Genomic DNA, 19,016 nt, shown 5'->3' with positions numbered 1-19,016 from the left:
ACAAACGAACCTACGAAGAACTCAAACGTGACCCAACTCCTGCACTTCAACGTAAACTCAACAGTAAACTACTGACACTCAAGAAAACGAACGCCTTTGACACCCAACGGTACTATCGACTGAGGTGCTCGGTACCACAGCCACCGAAACTGTACGGTTTGCCGAAACTACACAAACCTGGTTTCCCGATGCGACCTATTGTTTCTTTCTGTGGCTCTCCCACATACCAACTATCCAAGTACCTGACGACAATACTACAACCGCTAACCGACAAATCCAGACATAAACTACAATCCACTGAAGACTTCATTAACGCTACCAAGACTGTTCAGATACTTGATGACTACAAACTAGTGTCATTTGATGTGAAATCACTGTTCACAAGTATTCCACTTCAACTGGCATTACAATGCACTGAGACTGCAATCCGACAATCTACCGACCCACTACCGCTACCGACAGACGACATTATGGACTTGCTTAACATTTGCCTAACGTCTACTTACTTTCAGTACAACGGTAAACACTACAAACAGTTACAAGGCACTGCCATGGGGTCTCCAGTTTCTGTTGTTATAGCAGAAATTGTGATGCAGAACATCGAGGGACGCGCCCTTTCGACTTGCCGACAAACGATACCGCTTTGGTTACGTTACGTTGACGACACCTTCACCGCCGTTCGACACGACGAAATTGACGCATTCCACCCGCCACCTTAATGAACAAAACACTGACATACAGTTTACCAGAGAAGTCGAAGAAAATGGCAAACTTCCTTTTCTAGACTGCCTGGTAAGCCACAACGACAACTCATTACGGACAACAGTTTACAGGAAACCGACACACACCGACAGATTACTAGACGAGTCATCCTACAACCCTACATCACACAAAGCCACAACTATCAGAACTCTAACACGACGCGCACAACTAGTATGCGACTCGACAGACAGCTTATCCGACGAGAACAAATACCTTCACCGTGTTTTTACGAAGAAAAACTACAATAACGACTTCATCCGACGAAACACTCACCGATCCACTACCACTACCGAAACAAACGACACCGCAACCCCTACGACTACAGCAACCATACCGTACATAAAAGGCATGTCTGAAAACATCTCGCGCATCTTACTACCCTTCAATATCCGCGTCGCCCACAAACCCATCACCACACTACGTCAGTTACTAACCAACGTTAAAGACAAAGACGAACCGAGGAACAGACAGGGAACGATTTATAAGATCAATTGTTCCGACTGCCAAGCCTCCTACATCGGTGAGACTGGCAGAAACCTCACAACAAGACTGACTGAACACAGACGGGCGACGAGGAAAGGTGATGTCAGCAATCACATTGCTGAACACCATCGACTTACCAACCACAACATTGACTTGGACCCTGCGCAATGCCTAACCTACAGCACTGACTATTTTCAACGACTGACTCTGGAAAGCTGGTTTACTAACTTAGAACAGACTCCCCTAAACAGATGTCAACAACTACCTGCTCCCTACAAACGACTCATTCACGACATAAACATCACAAACGACCGAAAAAGAACGACTTAACTTTACCGACAGATCGAAACAGACCAATCACGACCGACTTACGTCACTTGAGTCTTACAGCCAATAACATCACGGCAAAACCAACCGATCATTTCACACGAACTGGAATAAGAACATTCTACTGACAACAATCATTCACTTGACTCTGATGATGACTTCCGCACAGGTTGTCGAAACGTCAGTCACTACCACCGACAACAGTCCTTCTCAGGACTACACTCACCCGGACGATCAGACTACACCTTCACAGAACCATAATATGTTTTCGTTATCTTATGGCCGGTACTTGGAAGTTTCACTCCATTGCAAGTTAGCCCCCAGCCTCCCTTACAAGTTTCCTCCTTGAAGTAAACCAAGTCCAACCCCTAAAAATTTACCAGTTGGCGCCTAAATCTTTCGACTCGTTATCTCTATTTAAGGAAGAAATGTTTCCTTTTTTCACTCGAAATCATGACACAAATCTGAATCAAACGCCGCACTGCGAAGCATGAGTTTCTATGCCTTTGATAGATAATGATTGTTGAAAATTAACGTCGAAATAGATCGATTACGAACTCTTAAAAGAAGAAGGGGAGAAACATGATGGGTATAGCTACGAGAGAATTTGGAGATTTTTTAGCTACTTCTGTAGCCACACTTCATGTTGAAAACAGGAATGCTTTTTTATTAGGAACGGGATAGGAGATGAAATCCATTGTCCCTCGAGTCATTCTTGTCTAAAGAAGGCATAGTCTTCTTCACCATTATCTCTTGAAGGACCAGGAGCACAGGAGGTGCAAATCGCTGCGAGGAGCGCCTCGCTTGACCTGTAGAATGCTATTAGAAAGCTGAGTCTTCGGCAACAGGACTTGATTCTCGCAAAAAAATTGCAGTCATATTGGTGCAATGATCGCAGCTTCAAAGAGTCACAACAACTCTTTTTCGAGGCTGAACCTAAGGATAATTTTTTTTTCGTGAAGACCTGCATCTCTTATTGAAGCAGAACCTAAGAATTTTTTTTTTCGCTAAGATAGAGCAGCTGTACTTCCACAGTGCCACGTTTGTAAACTGTGCTATCATCCACGCTGATTAAAAAAGTGAAACACAAGAATAAAGGTGACAACGTGATAACTATAACAAAATAGAGAGGGCATTACAACATCAACATTTCTTGCTTCATTCATCTAGAGTCCCATATATTGACTGTTTCCTTTATTGACTCCATTTTATTGAAAAGTGTTAATTTTATTATTAAAACGGTGGTAGAAAATCGCCAAAAGAAATTATCTTAAACTCGAATGATCAATATTCTCGATGGCCAACTATTTTTTCAGGATATCATTATTTTTTGTGGAGATATCTCAGTTGACGACCATTTGTGTTTTGTTAATTGACTTCATCCTATTATTTCATAGAAACAAAAGACATGCGCGATACTTAGCTGCGAAGCCCAATCACTGTGAAAGTAATCGATATCTTAATGGTTACATTGTTAATATTTTAAACGGCGGGGACAAGTCTTTTCACGCTTGGAATGCTTAGAAAGAGAAACTTTTGGTTCCCCCAGTCCTTCAATATCTTAATGGCGTCACCAGGGTTCATGTTTTGTGCGAGAGTAAATTTTACTTAGAGTTGATTTCAATAAATGGTTATGAAAGGTCACAATGTATATCTATGTATCTCTTCACTGTATGATACTCTAGTGGCTGACATTTCCCAAAAAAGTATACTCCTATGACTGTATTGCACTGTTAATGATTTTGTTTTATTTCCTGAAGACTTCCCGCTCTGGACCAGAGCTTTTAAATATTCATGAAACGATTAAGTGAAAATTGTTACTAAGAGAGTAGGAATTTTCTCTACAAGAACCTCGGTGGATGAACGACCAATTCTGACAGATGTATATGAGGTGTACGAAGTGCGAGATCATTGACATGAAAATCTTGGTCTTTATCTTGCTGACTTTACCTTATGGCGCGAGGTAAATTTCTTTTCTTTCATTTTTTACATAAGAGCATTTGTTATTTGAAATGTTTTCCATTTACATGAGGTTGACAATATCCTTCAAGTTAATTCAAGATACGTATTTACCTCCTACGTTTAGGTGTAAACTGATTCTTCTTGATGACCAGGCTTGTCAAAAAATGTGGAACGAAGCTGAAAATAATCTGATTTTTCCGGGAGAATTATCTGTTGAGGCCGGTAATAACCCCATGTTCAAGGTGGTGAAAGGAGCAGGAGCTCAAGGAAACGAAAAACTCCGCAGTGAAGAGTTTACCCAATTCCGTGGTATACAAATTAACTTTTAAGTCTCACTTTTACAAAACCTTCTGAGAGCTCAGATTTTCAATGAGAGATGAACGTTTTCAATAGATTTTTCCGATCATTTTTTTCATATCATTACTTGATATGAGCGCCAGAAATTCGCCTCTCAGATTGATGAGAAAGTTTTCAAATATTCACTTCGCAATGTTTATATCCTGTAACGTGTAATGTGATCTGTATTTCACAAAGATGACGAGGTCGTAGATTGAAAGATTCCTGATATAGAGGCATAGAAAACTACCAAAACAAACGATCGTAAATGGTCGTCACTTTAAGAGCGGATACAATTTACTACCTTCTAAACGTCTTAACTGATCATTGTCGAAATAGGCGGTGTTATGAAGACGAAGGGGAACAAGTTGGGGTAGCTTAATGATAGGGTGACGGTACAATTTAATTCATTCCTTTTTTTTATGTCCAACAGCGTTATTGGTTGACTATCAAACTCCCAATAAGATTAATCAGCAAAATATAGATAACTTCATCACCGCAGTAACCCAACCATGTGGACCTGTTGATGCGGCATTCAACTACCTAAAAACTGAACCGAACGCACTGCCTTTTCCCATGGTATGCTTTGCACTTGTCAAACTCATGTGTGGGATTAGCAGTAACAGACACGAGCCGATGACGATAGTGTGGGATGCCACAGGTATCCCACACAAAAAGTTCGTAGACTCGTCTCTTATAAACGCAAGATTAAAACGGATTACCTTTTTCTATGCTTATAGCTGTATTTTTCCTTCCTTGCAAATAATTGATTCCTTAAAATAAAATAGTAAGTTAAAAGTAGCTAACTAACTTATTAATTTCTCGGCCAAAGTGGGAAATAGATTCCGTTTTTTCTTTCATGGTATTCAGGTTGTGTTAACTATTATGTTGGCTCTCTTGTTCAGAAAACCTTAGAAGAGTTCAGAACCACCTTAAAAAGTCTGTGGTTTTCCGCAGCCGACAGCCATGGCTTTAAACATGTATTTGTTGGTAAGTGAAATTTCTTAAAGGTCTTCTTGGGCCTAACACAGTTCCAGACCTGCAATAATGAGCTACTAAAGCTATATATCTACAGGCAACTTAACTCAATGCTGTGTTCACGTTTCATGTTCTCAGGAGAACAATTCCAGCACAAACACCCATCCGAAATCCGTTACAGAGGATTTCATAACTGGTACCAGTACTACATAGAAGAAGAGAGAAAAGGTGTGAAAATACTGAGTCTACCGACATTCGTTAAGGATAAACGGGTTAGTTTTACTGCAGTTAGCTCCGTGTTTCATTTACATACAACTTTTATAAGGAAACTCTGCGATGCCAATGAATCCTAAGAGCTTCGGCTGTATGTGGTTTGTGTTTGTAATATTAATATCTTGGCAACTAACTATTCTAGAACTAATCCACTGCCTCAACAATCAAAAATATGCTTCACTACTGATTATCTTTGAAATTCTACTAGTATACCTCGGTGTAAGAACCTGGGGGAAAAGTTTTTTTTTATTTTCATTTTAAACTATTACTTATTTCCTAAGCTCTCTTCTTTTACCACTTCATTTCATTTGTTCTTTATCTTTCGTGAAAGTAACAGGTTCTTACTCCGACGGTGGGGCAAAAATCTCTCAAACATGGTTAAAGGAGACTGGTACCGGGATCCAATACGCCAGTAGATATGAACTATTTGAACAAGGTCTCAAAAGAGTACTTTTTCTTCGCCCTGACATCTACAAGTTTCCATTTTTTTTTTAACTCAGTGGTATGGAAAACCCTCCTGAGTAATAATAATAAAAATTACTACGTTGTATTCCATCGATATTTCCTAAAGAAAACACAAGAAGAAGGCGGTGATCGGTTAAAATGGAATATTCAACAATTACTCGCCGAATAGAAAGCGGAGTGAATGCTGTTCAATGAAAAATAATCAAAGAGGCGCGTAATGCTGAATTGGTGAATTATAAAAGCCTGCATAGAATAACTGTTTCAGTAAAAGACGCTTGAAGAAAACTCTTCCATCCAGAATAACTAAGATACTAAGTTAAAAAGTGGCTTAAGTCCGTTCTTAAACTATTAAAACTACCAGCTTTGACCACAGTTCTCGGCAGGCTGTTTCATTCTTGTACCGCGGGACTGCGAAAGAATATTTCAAAGCGTTACAATTTGCTAGTTTAGGTTTATTTTGAAAGAATCTACCATTTGCCCTGGTAGATTCGTACTTAGTTCGAAAAAGTCACAAGTTAAATGCAAGATTATTTGAGCTAAAAACTATTAGTGTGGGCCATTTCATCCTCTTCAGGCGCACCTCGTATGTCATCGTACTCCGCCTCTGACCAAGGGCAAGACGGGAAGCTCTTCTTTATTTTTTTTTCTAACAGAAGAATATCCTTGGTGGGGGTTCCAAAATGGGGCTGCGTATTCTATTACCGGGCTACAAGAGATTTGTAAAGCGTCGTGAAAGACTCGGGATTCGATGGGACCACTTTCCTATGAATTAAACCTAATATTTTGTTGACTTTGTTGACTACCGCATTAACATGTTGGCTTCATGACAGGTCCGAAGCGATCACAACACCTTGGCCTTTAGTTATGACTTGAACTCGGCTTGTAAGGTGGCAACGATTTGTCCTGTCTATGCGTTATTCGCATTACCTCGCTTTTGAAACTGAAGTGCAGATTCCATTTCTTGGTCCATGCCGCTAGCTGATCGATGTCTGACTGTAACTCTTTGGCGTCTTTTTGACTCGCAGCATTTTCGTGTAATTGGCAGAATTCTGTTGAAATTCGTTTAGTCGTTGAAACCATTCTGATACATTTGTTTTGATTACTCGTATCGCGAATAAGAATTTTAGAAGGTTTATTTGATTCAATTGGCAAGGAAATTTACATCTTCCACTTAAAAAGCGTTACACCAAACTATCATCTTTAGTGCTCTTCGGAATTAAATTTGTTTCCCGGTAACATCAACAAAACACGAAAGTCATTTTGAAATTTGGCACTCCTGCTGTTTCCCGGTAACATTAACAAAACGCGAAAGTCATTTTGAAATTTAGCACCCCTGCTATAATCACCTTGCGCGAGATATGACGCAATCATCGACCAATCAGAGCGCACGTATTTCTATAATCACCTGAGCATTCTTATGTAGAAAAACATTAAAATGCCGAGAATAAACAAAATAGAAACAGAGGTGGGTTGAGAAGGTTCGACTTAATTTTCAGAATGCACAGTTAATGTTGTCGCTCTTTGAAATGAAAAATTTTTAATGACTGAAGATCCCTAAGTTTCTGACTTACCATTTCATTGGTAGCCAAACTTCATTAAAGATCTTAAATTCAACTGGGAAGGCAAGAAGAAACAAGTTTCTACAGGAAGCCCCATGTTTGTTGGAACCAGCCCATCGTTTGAATTGGCCTTATTCACCACTTGCCTCCTCAAAGGACGTGGAGAAGCTGGAGGAAATCCGCCCGTGGGACCGTATAGGGAAACCGACTGTAAGTGCAAAATCTACGTGCCGGGAATAGGAAAAAGCACAGTAGAAGTTAGGACCGTCGAGAACAAGGATGGCAAGGTCGTTACAGCTGCCCCTATGAATGTCTATTAGAAGTAAGATTATCGTTCAGTGCTAAAACTTGAGGTTAACTAAACATTTTTAATATATATATAATATAATTAAAAGCAATTTGTGAAGCTTGAAGTATCCCCTTACAGTAACCCTTGAGGTGAACAATATATCGTTCCTGTTGTCAATCGATTGCGTCATACACACCTGAGGCTGGTTCTCAACTGCATCGCCACTCTTAACCTGCATTTATAATATTTGAAAGCGTATGGTTTCCGATGATGTAGACGTGCTTTAAAACGGCGATCTGCATAAGAGCGAGTCGGATGTCATGTTCCTGCATTCTGTTCCATACAAGCCTACTAAGGAAATCTAAGAACCAAATGCTAGCAACAACCTGTAATTTCGTGCATTTTGGTTGAGATAACGTGAGACTTATTCTTAACTTTCAGATGAATGGCACAAAAAGATGACAGCCGAGATCATTGCCAAAGATGTCCGAATTATTATAAACACTAAATATCATAAAATGCGTGCTCTGTTCCGGGATCTCGTTCAACGGATACGAGCAAGATAGTAGGTAAATGTCCCTTGATCGTTGCATATCGCCATTCCTCAACTGCCTGCTTTTTCTCGTGTTGCTACTGACCGTGAGCTCGGCATAGGCTGCACAAAACTAAGAACCCATTACCAATAAACGATTTATAACCTCAAACTAACCAGTGATAAATAAATAAATATTTGGCTCCAAAACCATCTAAGAGGTCTTTTTTGTGTCTATTTAATCACCCAGATACGAAAAAAAAAAACCTCGATTTCCAAGTTCCCCCATATGAACCATGAATACATGGTAAATCAGCTCATTAAATTTTAAATCAAAACGGACCATTGATGGAAAAAACACATACTTGTGGCTCTTAAGTAGTTCTGATTGGGTTTTCATCTGAATCACCTGATGACAAAGTAAGATTTTTTGTTCAGTTTTCGAAAACCCCTTAGGAATTGTCTAAACTGATGCGATGAGCACAAAGCGAAAACTAGTCGCACCAACTTATTTTCGAAGCAGTGCAGACGGATCGGTTTTTTGCAGAAACCCGTCACACCTTTGAGGAACAGAATCTTATCTGACATGTTAATCAACCTTAATGCTTGTAAAACATTCAGTTAGTGATATAAAATTGTAGAGAGATGACTATGTCTTGCACCTTTTCGCGACACTCGTTCATTGCCTGTTAAGTGGTTTGTTCTGCAACTTTCTACTTTTTAACCTTCCTTTAAATAGTTTTCATGTTCGGACTAGGATGTCCGCCGAAGAAGTTCATAAGGACACTTGCATTGGTTATCAGGAACGACAAACAAAAAAATAGGAAAGCTCGAAGGAAGAATGGTCACACAAAGCCACTTTCTTTGCATCGATATATTAACTTTTAAGCATCAGTTGTAACGTTCATAGAAATAAATTTATTTTGAGACACTTTGGGCGTGATAGAAATTTATGCTATGTCATGGCCGGTGAACTTCATCCAACCGTTGCATCGAAACGAAGACATTCAATACGTACCGACGAAACCCAAAGACCGTGCAGGTGATCGATATCTTAATTGCTATTGGATAAAGGTCTTACTGAAAGGGAAATAATTTCAAGCAAGGATTAAATAGATAAAGAAAAGTTTAGTGCTACTCAATGCTTATAAATTTAATTGACAACGAGTCCTTAGTTTCTCGTAATGTGACTCTAAATGTAATTATTACGCTCAATTTTCAAGGGTGAGATTATCACTTCTTATGGCTGCTTTCCTTAGTTAATAAAACGTTAATCGTTTCTCTATCAGTTCTCATTGTTTTTATGACACCTTGTTCATTTAAATATTTATAAATCAAAGAGGCAGAAATTGTTACTAAGTGCGTAGGAATTTTAACTCCATGAAAGTCTGTGGATGAACGACTAATTCTCGCAGATGGAAATCTCGTGTACAAAGAGAAAAATCATCAACATGAAAATCTTCGTCTTCATTTTGGTGACTTCATCTTGTGTCGAGAGGTAATTTTTTCCTTTTCTTTTGTACACGAGTAAGACCCAACAAATGGCCTAAACTAGCATTTATTTACACCAAATTTTGGAAACTTCCCAACAACGCATGTATGTCAGTGAATAAAACTATGGGTGAGATCATCAACCCTTTCTCCCTGACTTTGGTTTTTGTTCAGAGTAAGGTAACAGATTATTCTTCTTTAAGTATTGTGGCAGTGCTCCTCTCGAACAGTTAACTTGAACTTCGTGTACCAATCATGTTATATTTGAAATGTTTTCCATTTACATGAGGGTGGGAAATATCCTTCAAAAATCCGTATTTCCCTTCTACGTTTAAGTTCGCAAGCGGCGCCGACTCATCTTAAAGATGACGTTTGTCAAAAGATGTGGGACAATGCTGAAAATAATCTGCTGCTTCCTGGAGAATTAGCAGTCAATACGGGTAATTACCCAAACGCCTTGTTCATGCTGGTGAAAGGAGGAGGATCCCGAGGAGAAAAAAAACTTCAAAGTCCCGTGTTTACTACATTCCATGGTATATGTATTTTTTTTTTTGAACTAACTTTCTTACAAAAACTTTACTATTAACTTTTCGATGACGGTATAACGTTAAAAGCGGAATTCTGCTGTGCGATCATTACTAGGAATGGTAGTTAAAAATTTACTTGTAAAAATTTTGGACACAGCATTTATGTTTTGCAAGGTATAATTTATAACAATTTGTCTTACGTTGATCTACATTTCATAATGACTTGAAGGGGGTTTAGTTGTTTTGAGAGGTATAAAAAAACCCTCACTACATTATACAAAACTGCCGTCACTTTAAGTGCGTTTGTAAGTTATATGTTTAGAAGGAACGGAAGCAACCTCCTTTCGTTAGAACTATCTAAAGTGACCGCTGAAAAGAAAAAGAGGTAGTGTTTGGAAGACGTCAACAACGTTTCGTAAAAAAAAAAGAGGTTTTCGCCGATTAATTAATTAATTAATTAATTTATCGAGTGGGTCCTGTTCAACAGATTTATTAGTGGACTATCAAGCTGCCCCTTACAATTTTGAGCAGCAACATGTAAAGAACTTCATCTCTGCAGTAACCCAACCAAGCGGACCCGTGGAAGCGGCATTCAATTACCTGAAAACTCAAAAGAAAGCACTTCCATATGGCGTGGTATGTCTTACAATTGTCTGCCTCATTTTCTTGGGAAGGAAATTCAATAAGCTACATGGCGATGCGAAACCATAATTTAATGCTATCGAACTCGTCACTTTTCAAAGCAAAAATGAAAAATAACATTTTGCATATTCAGAAAAATCTCACCGAATATGCAAAATGTTAAATTCATGGTTATATTTGACAAAATATAGCTATCTAACCTAGTATTAGATAAAAAAATAGTTTGAAATAGTTTATGACAAAAGGAATCAGTGATTTGAGCAAATAACAGATCGTCTATTCTGTCACTCTTTTTTAACTTCCTGTGATCTTAATTTTCAGAATACTCTGACAAAGTTTGGAGAGGTCTTAAAAAAAATGTGGTTCTTATACAGCCATGGCTTTAAACATGTTTTTGTTGGTGAGTTAATTTCTCAAAGATATTATTGCATGGTCTCTTTAAAGGCTCTCCTCCAAAAAGCTCTGCTTGAGTCAGTAATTCCTGAACTCCAAAAATGTTCTAAAACGCTTAAATCGTACAAACTTAAGTGCATGCCTCAGTGCTTCTCAATGAGCTTCGGTGTTATTGTTTCACAGGTAATGAAAGAACGTACGATTTCAACGGATTTCACAATTGGTACCAGTTTTATACAGAAGAAGTGAGGGGCAAAATAGATATCACCCATCAACCAATTTTCGTGGCGGACAGACGGGTCGGTTTTCAGGTTAAATGGTGTTAGACATGAACGTTATGCCGCCATCGAGATATGGCCTTTGCAATCATCTTAGGGATCATTTCAAAGATAAACACTTGTAGAGTGTAACTATCTTTCAGATGTAGGAAGTAGACGCAAAACACCTCTATAGCTGATGATCAGTTTTTGCATACCAATGCAAAGATTATAACATGATACAGCTGAAGATTTCATCTCTCCACTGATAGAGTGACGTGCGTTCTATTCTCAGATTAAATATTAATTGTCAGTCAGTCAGACAGCATAGAAGAAGGGCGGTCATTAGTGACTTAAACATATGTTTTCCTTCCATTGTTTGTTTAAGTGAACAAGCATCAAAGAGGTACGGGTGACCAAAATAGGAACATAAATGGACAAGGATGGAGAACATGGTTGACAAAAATAAGCTTGAAGTTTATGAGTACGTTCTTTTAGTGTAGCTCTTTTAGATATGAAATTATGAGATCACTTGATTCCTTATGCATAATTTCATTTGTAGCCTAACTTCCTGAGAGGTTTCTCATTCACATGGAGAGGGCTGCAAAAGGGCGCACCAAGCAGCATGTTTGTTGGAACAAGCCCAGCGTTTGATTTGGCCTTGTTCACCACTTGCTTCCTTCAAGGACGCGGAGATGGTGGAGGAGGATATCCGTACGACAGAGCAACAACCAACTGTATGTGTGAAATAAATGTACCCGGGATCGGGAAAAGCAAAGTAAAGGTTACAACCGTCGAGAACAAGTTTGGCGAGGTCGTCTCTGCCTATCCAACAGACGTATATTAGAAGTAAGATTGAGTAGCACAGGAAGTTTATCTTGAACACTCATACAAAGGATAGATGCGAAGTTGTGAGGGATATCAAACTGTTACAACAAACTGTCGCCACTGGAATACATCAACCTACTCTGAAGGCTATAGTAGAAGGGGGGCACGTGTTCGTTTTATCGTGGTCGCCTTGGGCTCATTATACAAATGAATAAAGGCTGATAGTTTCTAAAGAAACTGTTTGGGGCTGCGTCGGTGGGGGTAACGAAATAATTTGAATATATCAATAAAGTTGAAATGGTAAATTGGCCACCGTTACGATTATAAAAGCTGACGTTTCGAGCGTTAGCCCTTCGTCGGAGCGCATGGGCTCATTATAGTCTATCAAGAGAGTATCAGCTGAGTTGATATTCTCTTGAGTCTATTTCGAACCGGGGGGGGGTCACTTTAAAAGACAAATGCTGAATCTCGAGTAACAGCCGCTCAAAGAAAAAAAAGGCATAAAATGAAATATAACAAAACAAGATAAATAAAATGAAAAAAAAAATAAGAGAGTTCGAGAGAAGGAAGAAAACGTAAAAATAAAAACGCCAAGATAAGTTTCTTTAATATCTTTAAGGCAATTAATGCAATTTAAGATTTTTTAACTCGAGAAACGAAAAATGGGTTACTTGTTCAAAATCAACTTCGACTTTACTCTTGGCGTAATCAGTAAACCATGTTAAAGACTGAGACTGATTCCATCCAACAGCTCGATTGAATCGCCTCTTTGATCTGCGCGAGTAGATGTACTTTGAGCACATGTAGATTCCAAGTTTGCAGGATGTCTCCAAGAGAATTCTTTGTACGAAATATTTTTAATCTCACGGGGTATCTTAATTATGGTATACAATAACGGTCTCCCCCAGAGCAAGTGGAAAGTCAGGCTCCTTGATTTTCTCAAACACAAGTCTTCCGTTCTCACCCCAATTAAGGGGGCCCGAAAGGGTTTTTTTTGACCGCGCAGAGAATGGATTCCAAGATACACGGAAGCTAATTACTCGCGAGAGAAATAAGCGAAAGCGCGCGCGATCAGATCCGCGAGCGAGTTGTAAACAAACATGGCCGCCATTAGCGTTTCAAAATTGCCGGCACCTCTATTGTTTCGAGCGGAAGTGGTTGTTTGAGAAACAAAAATGGAAAGTTTACTTCTTGAAAGCAGGTAGGAAAATGTTCCGATGGCAGGATTCTTTTTAAATTTTATTTAACGAGCGAAAGGAGGATGGTGAAGTCGACACCCCATCAATAAAGTCGCGTCGAGTGCATTCGGTAGATCTTACTTTGTTCCGCGAAAAATTTAAGTGGATACCTCTGAGTGCTACGATTTGTTTCGCATTGAATTTGATTCCTAATAAAATGAAATGACCGAGAACTTTCCTAAACAACTCACTGGAAGGTGAAAAGGAAAATGAAATCATTGTTGGATCCAGGATTGTAAACATTGACAGTTTTATTAACGGAAATGGAGAAGTGTAAATGTTGCGATAAAAATAAACATAATTTTCAGTAAACAAGAGATCGTAAAAATGTAGATGAGACTTTAATTTTAATTCAACCACAGACGGTAAAATTAAAATAAATTATTCATCTTTAACTTGTGAGAAAGACTGTTAATATTTCCCTTGATAAACTGTAAATTACAACTACGAAAATGCAAACTCGAATTTGTTAAGAAAGGATTGCAAAATTTGTTTTGTTTTCCACTTAAACGGAATAATGAAAGTTCATGGTTATGACAGTGGCAAAGAGAAAAAAAGAAAAATGAAGCCAAGGCTTGTTCATACCTCTAGTACCTCGAAAATTATAGAAATTCGCGAAATCTGTGACGTGTGTGATGTAATGAAGCCCTAATTTCCGCTGAGTTTGACGCTCGTGACAATTTGGAAGACGTCAAAGCAAATTCTTTTCACTCCAAATTGTTTTCACTCTTCCACTTCAAATTGCACATGAACAATTATATCGGTCAATCATGGTAAATGTGCATCGTCGAATGAGACTTTCGATCAAGCCATCTTCTCGGAACAGCGACAAGATACCATCCAGACGTTCGATGGAAAGCTTCATCTTTCGACAAACAGGGTCCAGAAGCTGGCAGATGCTGGTTTGTCTCATGTTACACTACAATCACTGTACGAGAAACTCGACACTTAACGGCCTCAATGGAGTACTTGCCTTGGCGCCATCTGCAAAATCAACTTGTCATCATATATCGAATTCAATTCCGCTAAAGAATTCTCTCCGGAGTTTCTCTCCGGAGTTCATTTCCAACTGTCGCAACGGTAAACAGTCTGAGTCTCAAATGATGACTCACTTTTCAGGAATGTGCAAAATCACAAAACAAAACAATGTGAATCCATCTTCAGGATGAACGATTTTTTCCGCGCTGAGGGCATCCGTCGATTAATCGCACGGACGACGCGGACACGGACTCATCCTCGCGAAAATGAGCCCTTGAGTCAGCGGTATCGTTTAAAACGCGTGACCGGATATAAAAGTGTGAGCTAAAATTGCAAAAACCGGAAATAAAGCTTGCTAAGTTGATGAACTAATATCTCGAAAATTAGTTCGGTGACCTACCCTGATTTTTTGTGTAAAAATTAATTTCATCATTACGCGTTCCTGAAGAAAATTTAAAAAAAATTTATCTTGTGGAAATTTTTTTTACATTTTAAAACAGCATTTTCCTAAATAATTCAAGTTCTACTAGATAGTTTTTTTAATATCACGTATACAGGTAGATAATATGATGATGTTTAAGAAATTTGAAAAAAAAACTAGGTCGCCGACTTGGTTTTTGAGATATCTTTCAAAAACTGAGTTTTAGAGGGTCTTTTAGCACTAATGTACTGTTGCCATGGCAACAGATAATGCCTGACGAACCCCCTTAAAAGATTGCCCTAACATAGTGTTATGCATATGTCAAGTCATTATCCTGATGATAAGTTTGACAGTCCTGATATATTTTACTGATTGGCACTTGCTGTTAATTGTGGAAAACCCTTTCGAGCCTTCTTAAACCTAATCGTTTTCGTTGAAATTCCAGTAAACTACGATCTTGTTTAGCCAGGACAACAATGTATACTGTCCAATTTGAAAACAGCGCAAACGATTTTTTTTCGTAAGTAGCAGCGAAAGTGGTCCTACAAACTTATGACAACAAATTCAAACCCCTGTGGATTTAAAATCGTTCACTGGTTCAGATCTGGAGGTCGGTTTTCTGGTCTTGATCACTTTTGTGTCAGCAGAAAGAAAACATAATTATCAGATGCAAGAGCAGCCCCTTTTTTATTTAAAAATAGTAAGTTTCGCCTCGGGACTTCTGGCGCGCTTGCAAAGTTTTTTGTTTGCAAATGGTGTAATTCCATAAGTGTGTAGTGAAAATACCCTCCATCGATGGATGATAAGGCAGTTTGCTGCTATTCTCTGTCTTCCAATGAAGCGTATAGAAGCAAAGGGAAGTAAGTTACATCGATGCTGTGAAGCTAACGATCCAAACTATTGAAGTTCTAGTCCATGTAGCGCGATGATTTGGTGAAGAGTATGGTTTAAAAAAGTGATATAATAAAAATCTAATATCCTTGCTCGGCTGCCGATTATCACGTTATGTTTGAAACATATGGTATCAACGTCACCGCTTTTTAAGCATTTTGTCAAAATAACTGTATATTTCTTCTCACTTTTCAGATAAATGGTGTTTGAGGATGTTGACAGTTGTTAGGATCACTGTAAACCAAACAACGTGTAAAGGCCGGTGCAGCCTGCGCCAAGCTCTTTGTCATTGGAGCCGAGCGATAGTGATCGCGAACGACATCTTGCGGTTGCTCCCACCAATTTATGCCCTCTAACTTTTGTTTTTTCTCTCCTAGTCAACGGAGGGCCTGGAGCAGGCTGCACAAAAATTATTAATGATTTATAACCTCAAGCTTGTCACCAGTGATGAAATAAAATCAACAATCGATGACCATCAATGTTTTACGAAGTCTTTTGTGGGCCCCATCAATCACTATTGAATGCATGGAAAACAGTCTGAGTTGCGGTTTAAATGGCGAGGAGCAGAATTTGTGGGAAACGCTCGCCCTGGAATTTATCCTTCTGAAAATTGCGGATAAGATAAATATATCTTATTTGACGTTTTATTGTGTACATGCTACACAACAAAACGTTTAATAAGAGATTTATTATCCAACACGCCAAATTGTTATTTCAGTGCGGGCGAATTTCGCGGATATTTCTCAGTACAAACATCGCTTGACATTAATTTTGTACTCGTCTCGCGCGTTATTTGTCCTCTACGAAGCACATTTAGATAATAAGGATGGTTATTGCAACTTTCTTTAAATTTAAATCTCTAGGTCATAGCTGAATTCTTTACATGTCAAAAAGAAGTGAGATCCTATAGAATGACCCTTGAAAATAATTTCGTTTTTTGCCTTCTTTCCATCGGTTCTTCTAAAACTATATTCCTCTCAAAACTGAGACGCTGGGCTGGTGTCGATATTTTTCGTTGACAAAGAAACCAGCAGTAACTGAAGTAATAAGCCAAAAAATCTCGATTATTTTCAGCTTCGTACTGAAGATCCATGTACAAAGTTTTAAACATTTATAAATTCCATCCCTTAGAGACAGAGTTCTTAAAAAGAGAAGGATTCAATACCTTAATTCAGTCGTTGAATTTCTTGAAAGCAACAAGAAAATTCAGCCTAAATACCCTCAGAAGTTATCTTCTGAGGGTATTTGGAAAACCTGCTTGCCATCTGCGCATAAGTGAGGCGTAAGGGTCAAAGCAAATTGGATCCTAACAACAACATCAAAATTGTGGATTTGAAGTAACTAAGGCAATTTATTTGGCAGTCACTCAATGTATGGAATTTTTTTCCTCGTAAAGTAACGGGCAGGTAGAGCAATTTATGACTGTCTTAATATAGCCATACTTTCGACATTCCAACATCTCTTATTTTCCTCACATAGTCCTCTTCTTGACCTCTAAACGTTTTCCTATCAACTCACAACGGTAGATCGGGATTTGATATATCCATGCGTTCATCTGTCGAATTGAAATCATGATACAAGGGGAACATATCAACTTAACCCTCTGTTAAACATGAAATGAATAGAGAACAGTATGGAAAATATGCATACTGATGTTAGGGTGTAAAGGTTGACGCAACACCCCTACATCTACATCTACATCTACTTTTATTGATCAACAACGCTTTCGCATCAAGTCGATATAAATAAAATGAAATACAAATTAAAAATTACTATGATAAAATCCATAATAATAAAAATATATAAATATGAAAAGTGTACAATTTAAGGGATAAATAGATAATTAATGATTAAATATTATAATAGATAAATATGGCTGGTATCAGTCACACCTACAGGCTTCCAAACAATGAGATTTAAAAAGTGAGGCGGTCATGCAAGTTCGGATATCCTGTGGTAGAGCGTTCCAATCCCCAATTGTTCTTGGATAAAAACTATAGTGATAATAATCATGATTGCAACTAGATGGAATAAACTTATCTTTAGCGAAGAATCTAGTTACACGTTGTTTGGGCAGAAAATAATTCGGTATAGGTGGTTTGCAGCCAATCTCTAGAGACACAGGTAACAGTGGTGAAAGGAACAAATGCTGGTGGACGAACAAAAGGAGCTAATGAGATATCTATTGTTTACGTCCACCACATGGCGGCCATGACGTAAAAATATTCAAACGATGGGCTTTGCGTCTGTCCTTCAAAAGATCTAAGTCTAATGACTTCAACATGTTTGTCACAGAAGATATGGAAATTAATGAAATCAAAATGAAGAGAACAAATGGAAAAAAGCGCATGACTGGGCTACATTTCTATAGATATCGACAGGGTCTTCTCAATGGATAACATGTACGAAGTTCAATTATAAGACAGCTAAGAACAGGTATGGTTTGGACTTGAGATGAACATTTCGGGATTAGTCCACCGGGAGAACAATAAGGACAGTGTTATCTTGTCGCCTTTGTTTACGATCTATATTGATCAAGAAACAGAGCGGAAAGAGTACCATATAACTCCATACATTAATTATGCATTCAATTTCATTAATTAAGTATGCACCCCATTGTTTTTAAGACAATGACTTATTCCCACGGGTTTAGCATATATACATTACTAATAAGTACTTACTGCTTCAATAAAAGAGAAATTGATTGAAAGCGGCTTTTTCGTCTCCATTCCTTTCTCACGTTCTTCTCCTTTCTCCCCTTCATTCCTAACTTCTCCTTGGTTTTTTTTTCTTTCCTTTCCTTTTTACCTTCTTGGCAGTTCTGCTGAGCCTTGAACCATCGCTCCTCAGACAACGCGTTATAATCAGACAATTCTGAAACCATAGCCTTACCACTATGCTACGCAAACCAATTAGGAGTTCCTTTCCAAAAGCTACATTTTCTTTTACCTTTCAGTAAAAAAATTTTCATAACAATATGTGCATTGATATAATGCACCAAAGGTCCCCTTTGCACTAAAGAATGCATTTCTTCTTCTCTACGATTGGCCAAATACCACATAGAAAACAAAATTTATTCATACCTCTTTCTAATAACATCAACGAAAGAAGAAGATAGAAGGAAGAAGAACAACAACACCTCGGAGATGGGGAGACTGAATTTTATTCGACTTTCTCGAATATTATCGGATCACGACCGGTGCATACAGTGGTGTAAGGATCACAACCTGCTTGTGACGTCGGTAAAATGTCCTCGAGCTGGGCCCAGCAATGAACTTAGCTGAACGCGACGTGCTTCATCGCGAGACGGGTACGAGTGGCGATGTTCAAAAAAGGGTTGCGAGGGAATGGCTTCAATGCGCCGGAATTCACCGGTGCGCACAC

General features: G+C 38.5%; 2 protein-coding genes and 1 long non-coding RNA gene across 4 annotated transcripts; 2 read left to right on the top strand and 1 right to left on the bottom strand.

Moving 5' to 3' along the window:
• Nucleotides 1-3,388: 3,388 nt before the first annotated feature.
• Nucleotides 3,389-8,179, top strand: LOC111325479 (poly(U)-specific endoribonuclease-A). The gene is made up of 7 exons (XM_022929295.2): nucleotides 3,389-3,535; nucleotides 3,659-3,843; nucleotides 4,304-4,449; nucleotides 4,776-4,860; nucleotides 4,987-5,120; nucleotides 7,172-7,467; nucleotides 7,876-8,179. The coding sequence occupies exons 1-6, from the start codon at nucleotides 3,453-3,455 to the stop codon at nucleotides 7,463-7,465; spliced, it is 927 nt and encodes a 308-aa protein (XP_022785030.2). The 5' UTR covers nucleotides 3,389-3,452; the 3' UTR covers nucleotides 7,466-7,467; nucleotides 7,876-8,179.
• Nucleotides 8,180-9,343: 1,164 nt separating this feature from the next.
• Nucleotides 9,344-16,111, top strand: LOC111325420 (uridylate-specific endoribonuclease-like). 2 transcript variants are annotated; one of them, XM_088734647.1, is made up of 7 exons: nucleotides 9,344-9,464; nucleotides 9,794-9,990; nucleotides 10,472-10,620; nucleotides 10,948-11,026; nucleotides 11,203-11,318; nucleotides 11,839-12,125; nucleotides 15,828-16,111. In XM_088734647.1, the coding sequence occupies exons 1-6, from the start codon at nucleotides 9,382-9,384 to the stop codon at nucleotides 12,121-12,123; spliced, it is 909 nt and encodes a 302-aa protein (XP_088590773.1). In that variant the 5' UTR covers nucleotides 9,344-9,381; the 3' UTR covers nucleotides 12,124-12,125; nucleotides 15,828-16,111. The 2 variants fall into 2 exon arrangements, with proteins under 2 accessions (XP_088590773.1, XP_088590772.1); XM_088734646.1 differs by lacking the exon at nucleotides 15,828-16,111 and having other exon boundaries at nucleotides 11,839-12,341.
• LOC148722640 (uncharacterized) lies at nucleotides 13,662-15,783 on the bottom strand. Its single transcript, XR_015992113.1, has 2 exons — nucleotides 14,455-15,783; nucleotides 13,662-14,326 (listed from the first exon to the last, which is right to left on the bottom strand). It is a non-coding gene; the product is annotated as an uncharacterized LOC148722640 (long non-coding RNA).
• Nucleotides 16,112-19,016: the final 2,905 nt, after the last annotated feature.

The sequence above is a fragment of the Stylophora pistillata genome, chromosome 10, assembly GCF_964205215.1.
Source record: "Stylophora pistillata chromosome 10, jaStyPist1.2, whole genome shotgun sequence".
Taxonomy (NCBI): Eukaryota; Metazoa; Cnidaria; class Anthozoa; order Scleractinia; family Pocilloporidae; genus Stylophora; species Stylophora pistillata.
The sequence above is the reverse complement of the archived record's forward strand: the minus strand, read 5'-3'. Positions and strand labels throughout refer to the sequence as shown.

Excerpts from the sequence above, each read along its gene's own strand:
- LOC111325420 (XM_088734647.1), top strand. The coding sequence starts at position 9,382 with ATGGAAATCTCGTGTACAAAGAGAAAAATCATCAACATGAAAATCTTC. Across the intron at positions 10,621-10,947 it reads AAGCACTTCCATATGGCGTG|AATACTCTGACAAAGTTTGG; the intron begins GTATGTCTTACA and ends CTTAATTTTCAG. Across the intron at positions 11,027-11,202 it reads CTTTAAACATGTTTTTGTTG|GTAATGAAAGAACGTACGAT; the intron begins GTGAGTTAATTT and ends ATTGTTTCACAG.
- LOC111325479 (XM_022929295.2), top strand. The coding sequence starts at position 3,453 with ATGTATATGAGGTGTACGAAGTGCGAGATCATTGACATGAAAATCTTG. Across the intron at positions 3,536-3,658 it reads ACTTTACCTTATGGCGCGAG|GTGTAAACTGATTCTTCTTG; the intron begins GTAAATTTCTTT and ends TCCTACGTTTAG. Across the intron at positions 3,844-4,303 it reads AGAGTTTACCCAATTCCGTG|CGTTATTGGTTGACTATCAA; the intron begins GTATACAAATTA and ends TATGTCCAACAG.